Source organism: Babylonia areolata, chromosome 12 (genome assembly GCF_041734735.1).
Source record: "Babylonia areolata isolate BAREFJ2019XMU chromosome 12, ASM4173473v1, whole genome shotgun sequence".
Classification (NCBI taxonomy): domain Eukaryota; kingdom Metazoa; phylum Mollusca; class Gastropoda; order Neogastropoda; family Buccinidae; genus Babylonia; species Babylonia areolata.
Genome location: NC_134887.1, coordinates 15,596,192 through 15,612,420, shown reverse-complemented (window position 1 = coordinate 15,612,420; position 16,229 = coordinate 15,596,192). Strand labels below are relative to the sequence as shown.

The following is a 16,229-nucleotide window of genomic DNA, read 5'->3' as shown; positions in this document are numbered from 1 at the left end:
GCAGATTTTATTTTGCAGAAAAATACAGGTCCTTCTCTAATATTTTGAGCCCTCTCAATAATTTACTAATAATTCAAACATTAAACAATAACGCCATGACGTTTCTAGGTGTTTCTAGGCCCTCTCTGTCATTCACTAATAATTCAATAATTAAACAATAACGCGATGACAAATTATCAAATTATCAGTCAATCACACAGAAAAATCACTCTGTCCAAAACAGAGATAAGCGATTTTTCCATGCATTCGACGGACAATCTATCTTTGAGCCCTCTCAATAATTTACTAATAATTCAAACATTAAACAATAACGCCATGACAAATTATTAATCAAATTCACAGAAAAATCACTTAGCTTTTGTTCTGAAGCTTGTAGGTTGCCTGTAAAAACTTACCAGCGTGATCTTAACACCTGGCGGATTCATTCAGTCACACTACACGATTTCAAATACTGCCCACCCAGCTCACAGTCCTGATGGGTCCGCTAAGCATTGCATAACTTACAACGGTCAATTTTCGCGCGGCTTCAGGGTCAAATGAACTCTGAAAGTACAGGCCGTGTCAGCGGGTCACTCAGACAGCTGGGGGATGCCTTCTTTCTCAACGAGAAGTGGCAGTGACAGGTCCTTAAGATCAAAGAATAAGTCCAAATAGGAGAGGCCAGACCATCTGGCAACACAACTTACATTCTTGAATTACAATATTGAAACCTGTATACAAAACTTAATGATGTTGCTTTCATTAATTATGTTAGTGGCTTTGATTTTGTTTGTCTCACAAAAAAACATTTGTTGACAGTAAGTTTGATTTCACTGGTGTGTTTCATGATTTCATAAAATTTCATGCCCCAGCAAAGAAGCTGTCTAATCAGGGTCGGAATTCTGGTGGGGTTTTGCTTATGGTGAAAAAAGGTTTTTGGTAACTTTGTAAGACAGATTAATGTACAGTGTGGCAATGTGGTTGTATTAAATGTTGACAAAGGATTATTCAATGTTAAGAAAGATATACTGTTGGTGGCGTGCTATGTAGTGCACATATGTAGTGCTATGTATAACCATTCAGCTATAAAAGATGGAATTTTGATTCTAGAAGATACTTTGTTAGAATTATTTGATAAGAATGATGTTGATGTTTTAATTTGTGGTGACCTAAATGCAAGAACAGGTCATCAGCAACCCAATCCTGAAACAATGACTTGCTTCACCCCTGTTGATAATGATGATGATTGTGATGATGATAATGATTATAATGATGACAGTGATAATGGTGTTGATGTTAATGGTATTGCTGCTGCTGCTGATATTATAGAAAAAGATAATCCAGTGCGCTGTTCAAAAGACTCAGTGGTGAATAATTTTGGCAAGTCTTTGTTGCGGGATTTATGTTTTTTATTTGACCTTAACATTTTGAATGGTACATGTATGGGCAGTTCCAGGGGGGGAGTACACGTTTGTGTCACCAAATGGAAGCGGCATTGTAGATTCTTTACAACTACACAAGGATTATTTCAAAATTGCAGAATGAAAGTTGGTGATGAATTGTTCTCATGGCACGTACCCGTGGAGATGAAATGGATGATGTGTAATGTGAAGAAAAAAGAATCTTTGCCGATTCAAGGGGAAGAACGAATAGTATGGTCTGAAGAAAATGCACAGATTTACAAAAATGAGCTGGACTCTAATGAGTTTAAACAATGTATAGATAGAGCTACACACTTCTTAGATATTTATGTCAGTACTTGTGTAGAAATGTTTGCAAATGCATTATGTAGTGCTGCAGCCTGTATATTGAGAACTGTAGGGAAGAGGAAGAAAGAAGTGAATGAATGGTTTGACAGGGGGTGTGAGAAAAAGAAAAGAGATGTCAAGCGATGCTTGAAGCGACACCAGCGTGCCAAATCATCCGAGTTAAAATATATACATAAAGCAACATATACTAAAGAAATAAAAGAATATACTGTAATGAAAAGATTATAAAAAAAAGGGGGGGGGGGGGATTTCGATCAAAAGAGATTAGACGAACTAAAAGCTTCAGTTAATGATCCCAAACTGTTCTGGTCTACACTCAGGTCTATCAATAGAAAAGCAATAATACATAATGAAATAACATCTCGACAATGGTATGAGCATTTCTCCAGTGTTTTTAATGCAGTTAATAACAATGATCAAGACGAAGAACCAGAGATAGATAATCATGAACAAGAAACAGAACCATTATTTAACGTTCACATAACAAGAGATGAGGTGATAAGCAGCATTAAGCATTTAAAAAGTAGGAAAAGTGCTGGTCCAGATAGGGTAGTAAGCGAATTGTTCAAATGTACCAATTCAATAGTAATTGACTATTTGGTAACATTGTTTGATCAGCTGTTTGACAAAGGAATTTTTCCAGAGACGTGGTCTAAATCCATCGTGTAATAGTTCCTCTTCATAAGAAAGGTGATAATAATAATCCAGATAACTATCGAGGAGTAGCATTGACAAGTGTTATGAGTAAAATTTACACGCACATTTTGAATAAAAGATTAACAGCATGGGCAAAGAATGCAGATAAGATTGTAGAAGAACAGGCTGGGTTCAGATCTGGGTATAGTGCATTAGATCACATATTTACACTATATGCCTTGGTACAAAAGTTTTTGTTGAATAATAAGAAATTGTATGTGGCTTTCGTTGATTTTCAGAAAGCCTTCGATTCTGTGAACAGGGATATTTTATGGCATGTCTTAAGAAATAATGGTTTGAAAGGAAAATTGTATATGGCTCTTTGGAGTATGTATGACTCTGTGCTTGTATGCGTGCGTGACAAGCGTATTCATTCAGCGGATTGTTTCAGCTGCCCACGTGGTGTCAGACAAGTGTGTTTGCTGAGCCCTCAATTGTTTTCATTCTTTATCAACGAGCTTGCTATAGAGATATCAAAGAAAGGCAAGCATGGCATTCAGATATTACCAGGTTTTGTTGAATTGTTTTGACGGGCGCCATAGCCGAATGGTTAAAGCGTTGGACTCTCGATCTGAGGGTCCCGGGGTTCGAATCACGGTGACGGCGCCTGGTGGGTAAAGGGTGGAGATTTTTACGATCTCCCAGGTCAACATATGTGCAGACCTGCCAGTGCCTGAACCCCCTTCGTGTGTATACGCAAGCATAAGATCAAATACGCACGTTAAAGATCCTGTAATCCATGTCAGCGTTCGGTGGGTTATGGAAACAAGAACATACCCAGCATTCACACCCCCGAAAGCGGAGTATGGCTGCCTATATGGCGGGGTAAAAACGGTCATACACGTAAAAAGCCCACTCGCGTATATACGAGTGAACGTGGGAGTTGAAGCCCACGAACGCAGAAGAAGAAGAAGAGAAGAGTTGAATTGTTTTTGATGTTGTTTGCTGATGATGTCATTCTACTTGCAGACACACCCATTGGTCTACAGAATCAACTGAATATACTAAAACAGGAAGCTGACAGGTTACAGGTGACAGTGAATTTGAGCAAAACGATTGTCATGGTTTTTTTCGGAAGGGAGGGCACTTAGCACGAAATGAGAAATGGTTTTATACACAAATCGAACCCATGTTAACCTATCCAGCGGAAATTTGGGGTCTGCTAGTCAATACTGTCATGGAAAAAGTTCATACTTATGCAATGAAGTGTATAATGAACGTTCCATTACAAGCTTCTAATAAAATGACTTATGGAGAAACGGGTCATTATCCTTTATACAAAAGAACTTATGTTAAATCCGTTAAATACTGGTTAAGACTTAATAATTTACCCATGACTAGATTAGCTAGACAGGCATATGAAATGTTAGTATTGCAACACGAAACAGACAGATATAACTGGGTCTCCCTGGTGAAGAAAGTCCTGACGGAAAATGGTTACGGCATAGTTTGGCTCAGTCAAGAAGTTGGCAATGGAGTACAGTTTATTTCTGAATTTAAAGAACGTTTAATATGTTGTTACAGACAAAACTGGCATGCTGGCATGGATGGAAATGATAAATACGTCTGGTTCCTATCATTTTAAAAGTGCATTGGAGGTAGAGAAATGTATGTTATTGTTACGCATAAGTGACACAGATACAACCTCGCTAGATTCCGAACTAGAACCCTTATAGTGTTCAACTCGCTGCAATAAGCCGACTGGCGCTTCATTTATCAGAATCTAGTTAAATGTCAGCGTACGTTGTGAACCAGCGTGAGTCTGACACTGGCAGCCATGCACTGACCTTCACGGCCAACAGTGATGGAAGACTTCTTGTATGCTGCAGGATCATGTCACGAGATGTCTTTGGTAGCTCGACTTTCAGTGCTGCACTGACATCCCCCATCACGCTGTCTCTCACTGGTCCGGATTTCAGCCTGTAGATTCTATGTGACTGTAGATGGGCAAGACCTGGTATTCGGTGTTCACTAAGTCGACTATGTCAGGTGACTCAGTGAGCAAGTGGAGCCGGCGTGTTTGGCACATCAGACTTGAAGCAAAATATAATAATCTCTTCGATGATCTATGGTTTGGTGTCCCTCTTTTACTTTATTCAGAATGTCAGTAAAACTCTTGTCATCCTCGTTTGAGTTGACTGGACAGAGGTGTCAGCCGCTCAAACAATCTGAAAACTTCCTGTCACAGAACTTCGAGTCCTTCACATGATGTGGCCCTTCACGTGGGTGCATGAATAGCCTCTGAGTAGTAAGAGATCACCAACAAGCTTCAAGTTGTGACAAGGAATGACTCGTGACACCACCAAACTGTTTTTCACCACTCCATCACGTCAAGCAGACGCTGATCAATAAGGCCATTATGTCAGCACATGATTTCCACACTGATCCTTCCTGTGATTTGTCGGGACCAAAAATAGATCTGTGTAATGCCTTTAGTACATAAAAATAAACGACATGCGTCCCTGACCACTATAGCCGCCTTTCGTGTAACTGAATGTCTGTTGTGAGAACTGCCGTTTCGAATTACCTCTAAAGTTGTTGTTGTTGTTGTTGTTTTTAATTATATATCAGATATATTGTTTTAATTGAGTTGACATTATATCTCTCGCGGAAAGCAGCTGCCCACAATTTGACACGAATAATCTCCCTTGGACCATTATGTACTTTACCTCGATCTGGGCTAGCAAGGATCCAACATTCTTTGGATCCAATATTTTTTAGCCATCTTTCGGCCCTATTGCATTGATGTCCTGAACCCTATGTGATAATTCTGGTTGTACAAACATATAATATAAACATTTTAATTTTCTTATAGTAGTTGCATATAAATTGTCTTTAGCAGATATATAAATTCCAGCAAAAAGTTAGGGTGTGTGACCATATTTTGTATGAATTTTCTATACATTATAGAGTAGCTATTTTGTTTAGCTGCAGTAATTGAATGCCAAATACATTCATCATATCAATATGAAGGCCTTTTAAGCATGTAAGGCCTTTTGCCCGCTTGAAATGGGAGGGGAATTGAGAGCCCCCATCAGTAAATGTATAGAGAGATTTTTTTTATAATCTGATAGTGCGCGATGCTTATTAAAGCATATTTAAACGAGTTTTGTATTTAATTTTTTGAAAGTAAGTGTCAACACGATTTTAAAAGTATTCACTGTTCCTGCGGAGACACCATCTTGTAGCAAATTATTTCAAACATTTGTTAGTCTGTTAGAAAAAAAAAACAGAAAAAAAAGAAAGAAAAAAAACAACCAAATCTGGAAGTTTTAACAGAACCTCGTAGAGATACTGCAATATTTCAAAATCAACTCGGAGATGGAAAGGGCCAAGCTCGATCACCTTGGCCCACAGCTTTAGATTTTGTCATTGTCACGACAACAAATAAACTGCAGATCAGTTTACGAGAATCAGCATTTGGTCAGAAGTTTTAAATTGAACACTGCAAAGCCGAAAGTTGTGAGGAGGCTGCAAACCAAACGTTCTCAGGGCCAGCATGACATGTCATACTGATCGAGGGGCTGAGCTGCAAGTGGTCTGCGCTCAAGTAAAAGAAAAATAGATTTAAAAAAAATAATAATAAATACTAATAATAAAGAAGAAGGTTAACTGTGTCACTCCACACATTCTTGATCGTTATCCTTCCAGTCAGATAGACAATTATTTTTGTTCAACATAACATTCTTTTTTTCTTTCTTTTTTTCCAGTGTTCACTCAGCTTTCTCAGACGTAACCGGCTGAGGAATTGCTCCCCTAGAAAGCCGCCAAACGGCATCTATTTCACTTTTCCGTTCAACGCTGGAATATGGAGCAGCAGTCTGAGACCCCCACCTAAAAAAGGACGTCGAAAGGCTTGAGAGATTCATAAACAGATCAAGGGATCCAGGCTTCGTGACTGACGTAAATGCTACAAAATCAAACGAGAATTTACCACCTTTAGAGGATCGTCGTAAAACCATACGGTTTGTAAACTACAACGTTTAGGATTGTTGACAATCAAATACCGGCCCTACCACCAGGAAAGTTCTTGACACCTGCAAGCAAGACCAGCAGAAGATCCAAGCTTAATTACTTCTTATAAAGACCACGATATAGGCAAGAATAGTAGAAAGAAGAACTTTCAACAACAGCAAGGGCTATGTCATTCCATTCTGCAGGACAGACCAGCTAAATATATAATTCATAACAGTAGCAGTGGTAGAAGCTTTTTTTTATGCGCTCTTCCAAGTTCCGTTGCGACGATGGCCATATTGGCCCCTGCCACGTACAGATCCTGATCCTGACTTATTTCGCCGGGGTTGACTCTTGGCATGGGTACACGTTTGTGTGTGTGTGGTGTGTGTGTGTGTGTGTGTGTGTGTTTAACAAGAAAGATAAATTTCACAAACACTTTGGAGTAACCTCCCGTGTCATCCTCCATGTGAATGTGGCAAACGAAGTGCAACACATGTACCAACGGATCCTAATTTAGGTGCAGACAGTCATTGAAAGTTTGAACATTAGATCCCTTTGATATAAATTAGCCACAGAATGATCTGACGGCGAAAACAACTGCCTGAAAATGCGACAATGCAGACGATTTGCTCACATTTTGTCGAGAACTTGCTCAGTTGATGCACTTCAGTCGCAAGGACTGCAGAAAGGACACTGTGAATGTCGTGTGTTTGAAGAACCTGTAGGTTCTAAACGTTTCGTCCGAACTGAGTTTCATCGCCGTCAAAATATTACCATGGCCAGTCGGGAGTTTGACGGGTGGAACACGTTCGGAAAGTATGACGTGTATGCTTGGTCGTTGTCAGGAATCGAGACGTGTGTCGTGGTTCGAGCAGACGACTTGAAAATTGCCTTTGATATGGGCTGCGCAATCCCCCAGAGCGTTGGCTGTGGAAATGTCTTTCTCAGGTAAGCATAATTTCGCCATAAACTGAGGCGTTTTCTTGTATCCATCTCTTCGTGATCACATTGCTTGTTTAAATTTGCGTGTGAGCTTTGAAAAGCGTAGTTCGACGAAATGGTAGATGGAAAATACACATCACAGTTCAGTTTAGTTCAGTTCAATCACTCAAGGAGGCGTCACTGCGTTCAGACAAATCCATATAAGCTACACCAGATCTGCAAAAGAGATGCCTGATCAGCACCATAACCCAGTATGGTTAGTCAGGCCATGGGGAAGGAAAAAATGTAAAGAAATAGAATAATAAATATAACAAATATTGAAATAATTGTTATTATTGATATTATGTAGACACTCATGCACAGTCTTGGAAACCTTCCTGCCCCCTCCACCTTCACTCCATGGGAGTGGCACCAACGCTGTGTATGATGAAACACAAAAGGAGCAGATATTGCTAAAAATCAGTGATGAATCATGGACACATTACAAGATCACAGTAAAGTGGGTGTATGTAACATGATTAGGCTCCATGTGCACAAAGAACTTGTGCACACTGATCAATATTAGTAGATGTTACTTATTAGCACAGCTTGCATCAGATTACTTCTTAGCAAAAGAACATATGAAGATTGTTTGGGAAGGGAGGGGGCTAAGTGTGGGTGATTGGGGCCGGGGATATGTAACTTATAAAGGAAATATGCTCCATAAAACTTTCAAGTTAATCAAAAGCATTTGTTGTCCAAATTACCTTACGCATTACACTTTATAACCATGCTAATAAAATGATTTGTGCAGTCATGGCCACATAGACCACATTGGAGGAGTCGTCAACCACATCGCCAAGCGTGGATTATTCAGCATGAAAAAGGCACGCTACTATGTTCCTCCACACTTGGTGGACAACCTGCGGACAGTGACAGATGCCAGCTTTGCCATGTCTGTCACCACCAATGATTTACAAGATGTCAACATTCTACCCTTCAATGTTGGGGATGCAGTGAAAGTGAGGAACTGGTGGCATATATTGGACAAACAAAATTTTACATTAAAATTTGATATCACTTTACAAGAAAATCAGGTGGGGGTGGGGGTTATGAGAATGATAAATTTTCTGTCTCTCTGTCACTTTTTGATTGAATGCAGAGGAACGTTTTCAACTACAATGCAAAAGAAACAAAATGAAAAATAAAAAGAAGCAAAAAACAAGGAATGAAACAGGGGGATTACCTACATGCATATCATATGTATTCTTCAAGTTTTGTGTGTGTGTGTGTGTGTGCCAGTTAACTTAATTTGTTGAGGAAGAAAACAAGCTTGCTAAATTAAGGCATCTTTTAAGTATTTATACATTACCAACTATTATAACTATATTGTTTGCAAAGAACTGCAAAGATAGTGTACACTGCAACATATTTTGGGGGATGTGACCATGTTGAACTATTTTGGGAAAAATCTTTTCAGTGGAATTGACTCATCCGAATAAGTGAATCCTTTATATTGCTTGGACATGACAAAATGATTAAGTCTAACAGAATTCCTAACACTTTAGATTTATTTGCTAAGTTCTTTATATATTCAAACGTAAGATGAGTTGAATATTACCAAACTATAACTTTGAATTGTACCTGAAGTCAAAATATGAAACTGAGAAATTGTATTTTTCAGTGTGGATGTAGACCAGAGTGAAAAACTTGCTCAGTTGCTGTGTTAATGTTGTGGCTTGTCTGCAAAATGAAAACTGCAAGCTCCTAGCTCCAACCGCTTTAGAAATCATTTGAGGGCTTTGAAAACAGTATTTAAGATACAGTGAGAAAGAAAAGAAAAAAACAACATGACCTGTCCATGAAGTATATAAATGGATTAGTTCTGCTGTCTTTGCTGCTAACGTTTTACACAAACCTAGGGTAGATTCTCAAGGCCTGATCAGCATGTTGGGTTTATATGAAGATGAGCCATATGCATTTTTTTTTTTTTCTTTTTTTCTTTTTTTAATAGCAGATGTGGTGTAGCTTATTTACATGGATCAGTCTACACACTTTTGACACGTCCTTGAAACTGAAAACGTAAACTGTTTCCAGTTGCCGGGCAACTACTCGATGCGAGCGTTTCCCACAGTGCACAGAATTCCCAGCCAGGGTTACATCCTGTACAAGTCCGTGAAGAAGCTGAAGGCAGAGTATGTTGGGCAGCCGTCCGCTACGATTGCAGAACTGAACCGAAATAACGTGGAGATCCACGACATCATCACCACACCGGAAATTGCTTATGCAGGTGGGTGCTGACAGCTTATAGTATATTATTTTCATCATTATTGTTTGTTATTGTTATAGTTATTATTAGTATTATTGATTTATCTTTAGATATCTATCTATCCACACACACACACACACACACACACACACACACACACACAGATATAGACATGTATAGATAGATATATATAGGTATTGTAAATATAAGATTTATTCAAGAGGGAAAAACCAAAAAATTACTGATCTGTCTGTCATTTTTCTTTCTATTCCTTTATTCATTTTGTGTCCTGCATCATATTTCTTTATCAGTTAGTTTTGTGTGTGTGTGTGTTCTGCATGGCATATAAAAAACAGCAACTTATAAAAATTTATAAATGTCTATCTAGTGTCTAGGCAAGAAGACCAGTACACCAATTTGAACAAACAAGAAGGATATGCTGAATTTTATAATGACCAGTGGTTCAAACTAAGAATAGCTGTACACTGATATTCTCATTTCTATGCAGTATTAACCTCAGTTGAAAAGTCGTGGGAATGGATTCAATGGTTAGCTGAATAATCAGTCTGAGTCTGGAGTTGTTTTGGAGAAAACAAAATGCCATGTGTCAGCAGGTCTTTTTTTGTTTTAGAAAAACAACAGCAACAACACAGCAGTTGCTGATGTGGACTTTTGGTAACTGAACTTAAGAATTTCTGCCCAGTTCTGTCAGATCATCAGGGTTATATATTGATCAGTTTGAAATTATCCATATTTACTTTTACTCAGGTTGAATACACTGGATACCTACCATTACTAGACTGTGCATCTGCATAGTTTTGTCAAGAAGAAAGGGTAAGGGGAGTGGGTATGGTGAGTTGGGGGGTGTGTGTGTCACTTGTGTCTTTTTCCTTTGTTTGTGGTTTCAACTCCCACTGTTCACTCTTAAACATGGGTGGACTTTGTTGTGTGTAACCAGTTTTACCTCACCAGTCTGTGAAATGCAAAACCTTTTTCTCCATGAATTTGATTGACACAAAGTCTGTCAAAAACTGCGGGTTTTACATCAGACTCACTTTGACAAGAAGTGTCAGCATTTCGGCCCACATATCTTTCTGATAGTGGAGTGCTCTTGCCTTGCTTTTGCCTTTACCTCTACCATCATTTCCACTGATCACGGTTCTTGAAGAAAGACCTGTGGTCTGAAATGCTGAAACTTCATATCAGAGTCTTAGTGTATTACCTGCAGTTGTTTTTTGTTGTTGTTGTTTTTAAGAGACTTCTTCTGTTAGTCAGCTTTATAGATTCAGCAGTCATCTTTTGTTTTATTGCTGTACCTTTTACTGTATGGCTTGTCACAGACAACAGGGCAGGATCGTTTAGTTGCTGGACTTCTGATCCATTGTTCACCAGTGATCAGGATCCAAGTCCTTGTTTTGGCATGGTGTTGTTTCTTTGGTAAAGGAACTTCATTCCGATTTTCCTCACTCGACCCAGGTGTGAATGGGTACCTGACTTTGTTTGGTGAAAGTTAAAACGGTGGAAGGAGGGGTCTGGGCCCCCTGCCTCCCTTTGCTGAGAGCCTTAGACAAAGCGGATATGAATTACCTCCAAAAACTGCTGTTGAAAGGTTACAGGACCTTTAACAGTAAAACCTGTATGGCAGGGGATGAGCCCAGGATGCAGGGGATATTGACTCACTGGCCCGCAAAAGGCCGTAAAAGGCTATGGGACCTTTAACCTTTTGTGACAGGGGATGAGCCTTGGATAAAGTGGTTATGAATACATTGCCCTGATGACGTTAACTCTCTTTGGACGAAGGAATGCTCACGCATTCCTACACAAAACGTATTCGGATTCGGGCGAAGGAATGGAATAGCATTCTCCGAAAGTAAATTTCCATCATGCCTGTACACGTGATTTTGTGATTAGCCAAGCAGAGTGCGCTATTCTGGGTCACTCCACAATCGAACAGTATGATTGGTCAGCCTGGGATGTGTGGCCTGTCTCGCACACACGCTGACAAAGTCACTGACCGGTCGTCTGCTCGCGTGCCAGCCTGTTAGCAAAGCGGGCTCTTCTCAGAATGTTGTGAAGCGAACAAGGCAGTGACGGCAACGTTTTAGGGTTGCCGAAGTACTTGAAATGCTACAAACTGAAGGGTCGGACATTGAAGAGGTGGATGATGACGAAGAAGAAAGCGAATTTAATGCAGAAAGCGAGCATGGGTATGGTGATTGATTCGAGGTGAAAAATTGGCAGTATTTTCTACATATGGCAAAACTGTAAAAACAAGATGAGAAATTTGATTTTATATATATATATATATATATATATATATATATATATATATATATATGTAATAGCTCAACATGTAATAAACCAGTTCTGAAAGTTTCATTTTCTTACACAGTATTTTGTATTTTTTGTAATTTTTTTTTCCAAACCCTTACAAATGGGCCGTCTGTGGGGAAAAGCAAGGGAGAAAACTTGTCGTCCCGAGTGAGTTAAGGCTCTGGGACCTTTAACATTTTAACCTTTTGTGGCAGGGGACGAACAAGCCCAGGATACAGTGGTTATGAAAACACTGCCCTGATGACTTTAAAAGGCTATGGGACCTTTAAGTAAGTTAACCTTTTGTGGCAGGGGAGCAACGAGCCCTGGACACAATGGATGTGAATGAATTCACTGCCCTTGAAAAAGTGCCTTGGGACCTTTAAACCTTTGAATCTTTTGTAGCAGGGGTCCAACGAGCCCTAGATATGATGGATGTGAATGAATTCACTGCCCCTGAAAAAGTGCCATGGGACCTTCAAACCTTCTAACCTTTGTCAAGTAGGGGATACGCAGATTGACCTTTAAACCTTCTGACCTCTGTGTCACACAGGGGACACTCAAACGGACCTTTAAACCTTCTAACCTCTGTGTCACGCAGATGGACTTTTAAACCTTTTGACCTCTCTGTTGCGCAGGGGACACCCAGATGTATCTCCAAACCCTCTTACCTGTCTGTCATGCAGGGGACACATAGGTGGACCTTTAAACCTTCCAACCTCTGTGTCACACAGATAGACCTTTAAACCTTTTAACCCCTGTGTCACGCAGGGGACATGCACATGGACCTTGAAACCTTCTAACCTCTGTGTCACACAGGGGACATGCAGATGGACTTTTAAACCTTCTAACCTCTGTGTCATGCAGGGGACATGCACATGGACCTTGAAACCTTCTAACCTCTGTGTCACACAGGGGACATGCAGATGGACTTTTAAACCTTCTAACCTCTGTGTCACGCAGGGGACATCCTCTGTGTCACACAGGGGACATGCAGACGGACCTTTAAACCTTCTAACCTCTGTGTCACACAGGGGACATGCAGACGGACCTTTAAACCTTCTAACTTCTGTGTCGCACAGGGGACATGCAGACGGACCTTTAAACCTTCTAACCTCTGTGTTGCGCAGGGGACATGCAGACGGACCTTTAAACCTTCTAACCTCTGTGTCACACAGGGGACATGCAGACGGACCTTTAAACCTTCTAACCTCTGTGTCACACAGGGGACATGCAGATGGACTTTTAAACCTTCCGACCTCTGTGCCACGCAGGGAACATGCAGATTGAACTTTAAACCTTCCGACCTCTGTGTCACACAGGGGACATGCAGACAGATGGGCCTTTTAACCTTCTAACCTCTGTGTCACGCAGGGGACACCCAGATGGACTTGTTTCTGGACCCCCCCACCCCGGACCTGCTGCGGGTGAAGCTGCTGATCACGGAGGCCACCTTCGTCGACAGTGCGAACAGCAAGGACACGGTGGAGAAGGCGCGGAACCGCGGCCACACCCACCTGCAGGAGATCGCCGACAACGCGGCACTGTTCCGCGATGTGGGCCAGCTCCTGCTGATCCACTTCTCCACCAAGTACTCGGCTTCCTATGTGCGGCAGTGTGTGTCGGCTGCCCTGCCCGCCGAACTGAGGGACAAGGTGCAGTGTGCCACCGTGGCCAAGGAGAAGACGACGTCCTGATTTTGGCCATCTGTCTTTTCCTCTCTTTCTATTTGTGTGGAGATGGTCGGTGGGTGCCCTGATTAGCCATCTCTCTCTTCCTAAGAGCTCCCATTGTGTGTGTGGGGATGGTCAGGTGGGTGGGTGGGTGGGTGTGTGTGTGTCCTGACTGGCCGTCTCTCTCTTCCTCTCTTCTTGTTTGTGTTGGAATGGTTGGGTGTGTGGGTGTCATTAATGGCCATCTCTCTCTTCCTCTCTATCACTGTGTGTGTGGGGATGGTGGGTGTGTGGGTGTCCTGACTGGCCATCTCTCTTCCTGTGTGTGTGTGAGGATGGTTGGGTGTATGGGTGTCATGACTGGCCGTCTCTCTTCCTGTGTCTGTGAGGATGGTTGGGTGTATGGGTGTCATGATTGGCCGTCTCTATTCCTCTCTTCCTGTGTGTGTGTGAGGATGGTTGGGTGTGTGGGTGTCATGATTGGCCGTCTCTCTTCCTGTGTGTGTGGGGATGGTGGGTATGTGGGTGTCATGATTGGCCGTCTCTCTTCCTCTCTTCCTGTGTGTGTGGGGATGGTTGGGTGTATGGGTGTCATGATTGGCCGTCTCTCTTCCTCTCTTCCTGTGTGTGTGTGAGGATGGTCGGGTGTGTGGGTGTCCTGACTGGCCGTCTCTCTTCCTGTGTGTCTGTGAGGATGGTTGGGTGTATGGGTGTCATGATTGGCCGTCTCTCTTCCTCTCTTCCTGTGTGTGTGTGAGGATGGTCGGGTGTGTGGGTGTCATGATTGGCCGTCTCTCTTCCTCTCTTCCTGTGTGTGTGTGAGGATGGTCGGGTGTGTGGGTGTCATGATTGGCCGTCTCTATTCCTCTCTTCCTGTGTGTGTGTGAGGATGGTTGGGTGTTTGGGTGTCATGATTGGCCGTCTCTATTCCTCTCTTCCTGTGTGTGTGTGAGGATGGTTGGGTGTGTGGGTGTCATGATTGGCCGTCTCTCTTCCTCTCTTCCTGTGTGTGTGAGGATGGTTGGGTGTGTGGGTGTCATGATTGGCCGTCTCTCTTCCTCTCTTCCTGCGTGTGTGTGAGGATGGTTGGGTGTGTGGGTGTCCTGACTGGCCATCTCTCTTCCTGTGTGTGTGTGAGGATGGTGGGTGTGTGGGTGTCCTGACTGGCCGTCTCTCTTCCTGTGTGTGTGTGAGGATGGTCGGGTGTGTGGGTGTCATGATTGGCCGTCTCTCTTCCTCTCTTCCTGTGTGTGTGTGAGGATGGTTGGGTGTATGGGTGTCATGATTGGCCGTCTCTCTTCCTCTCTTCCTGTGTGTGTGTGAGGATGGTCGGGTGTGTGGGTGTCATGATTGGCCGTTTATCTCTTCCTCAGAGCTCCCTGTGAGTGTTGAGATGTTCGGGTGTATGGTGGGGAGGTGTCATCCTGATTCGCTTGTTCCTGATTTGCCTGTGTTCGGTTGGTGTGTGTGTTGTGTGTGTTTGTATGTGTTTTGTGTACTGTGTGTGTGTGTGTGTTTTAGAGAGAATGAATGAGTTAATTAATGCATGAATATATATATATATTTTTTTTTTTTTTTTGTTTTTTGTTTTTTTTGTTTGGTTGGGTTTTTTGTGGATAACAGTTTAAGAAGCAAACAAGCATTTTTTTCATCCAGAGCCCTCGAAAAAAGAGAGAGAGAGAGGTGCTGAATAGGCAAAACGGGAATGGTGGGTAGGCAAAATAGGATGAAGAGTCCAACTCTCAAGAGGACACTGAGAGTGGCAGTATGATCGATCAAGAAGTAGGCGAAGCAGGGAATAGACAGATTGGACCGGCTCTTGTAGGGTGTTCTTTCAGTATGAATAATAACCCCACCTGCCTTCTGGAAAATTTCTGTGTGAGAAATTTCTTCTTTTCTGTCGCTCTCTTTGTTACTGAGCATGTTTTCCTTTTGTCTTTTTCTTATATCTCTTCCTGTTTTACTGTCTGCATTGCCAATCCATTCGCCCTTTTTTTTTTTTCTACAAAGTATTGATTAAGTTTTTATTATCGATTTCTGGGCTTGATAATTTGGCACTCTTACAATTATTGTGTGTGTGTGTTGTGTGTGTGCCAATAACGTGTGAGGCGCCTGTTGGCAATTTTTTGGTTTCTGTGTGGGTTTTTTTGTTGTTGCGATTTTGTTAATTTTTTATAATCATGTTCATGTTCAGGTTCATTCTGTTAAATCCTCTGGTGAAGAACTTGACGGAAAGGGTCAGCGTGAGAGGCATCTTCAAGGTTTATGTGTGTGAATATGGCTGTGCCTGTGCCTAATTTTCATTTCCAGATTGTTTTTTTTTATCTGTTTTTTGCTTTTTGGTCAGATTCTGATGGGATGGATATTTAGTTTTTCAGTCCTGATGTAGCCATGTGTGGTTGGCTAGGGTTTCAGCAATTTTTTTTTTCTTTTGTTTTAATTTTAGTATATGTATTTATTTTTTCATGGCTGGTAATAAGTGACTGTAGCTAGTGTTTGTAGTTGTCAGATTATTTTATTGTGTGCTGTTATTGTAGTATGTCTTGGTGTGTGTGTGTGTGTGTTTTGAATGTGTGTGAGTGTGTGTGCATGTGTGTGTGTGTGTATGCACGCAGGTTGTATATGAAGAGAGAGAGAGAGAGTACTGTAGCA

General features: G+C 41.5%; 1 protein-coding gene across 1 annotated transcript; it reads left to right on the top strand.

Annotated features, from left to right (window-relative positions):
* The first annotated feature begins 6,899 nt into the window (after positions 1-6,899).
* On the top strand, positions 6,900-14,663 carry LOC143288080 (uncharacterized). The gene is made up of 4 exons (XM_076596358.1): positions 6,900-7,349; positions 8,137-8,344; positions 9,420-9,612; positions 13,279-14,663. The coding sequence occupies exons 1-4, from the start codon at positions 7,009-7,011 to the stop codon at positions 13,599-13,601; spliced, it is 1,065 nt and encodes a 354-aa protein (XP_076452473.1). The 5' UTR covers positions 6,900-7,008; the 3' UTR covers positions 13,602-14,663.
* The last annotated feature ends 1,566 nt before the right edge of the window (positions 14,664-16,229 follow it).

Excerpts from the sequence above, each read along its gene's own strand:
- LOC143288080 (XM_076596358.1), top strand. The coding sequence starts at position 7,009 with ATGCGACAATGCAGACGATTTGCTCACATTTTGTCGAGAACTTGCTCA. Across the intron at positions 7,350-8,136 it reads TGTGGAAATGTCTTTCTCAG|TCATGGCCACATAGACCACA; the intron begins GTAAGCATAATT and ends TGATTTGTGCAG. Across the intron at positions 9,613-13,278 it reads ACCGGAAATTGCTTATGCAG|GGGACACCCAGATGGACTTG; the intron begins GTGGGTGCTGAC and ends TGTGTCACGCAG.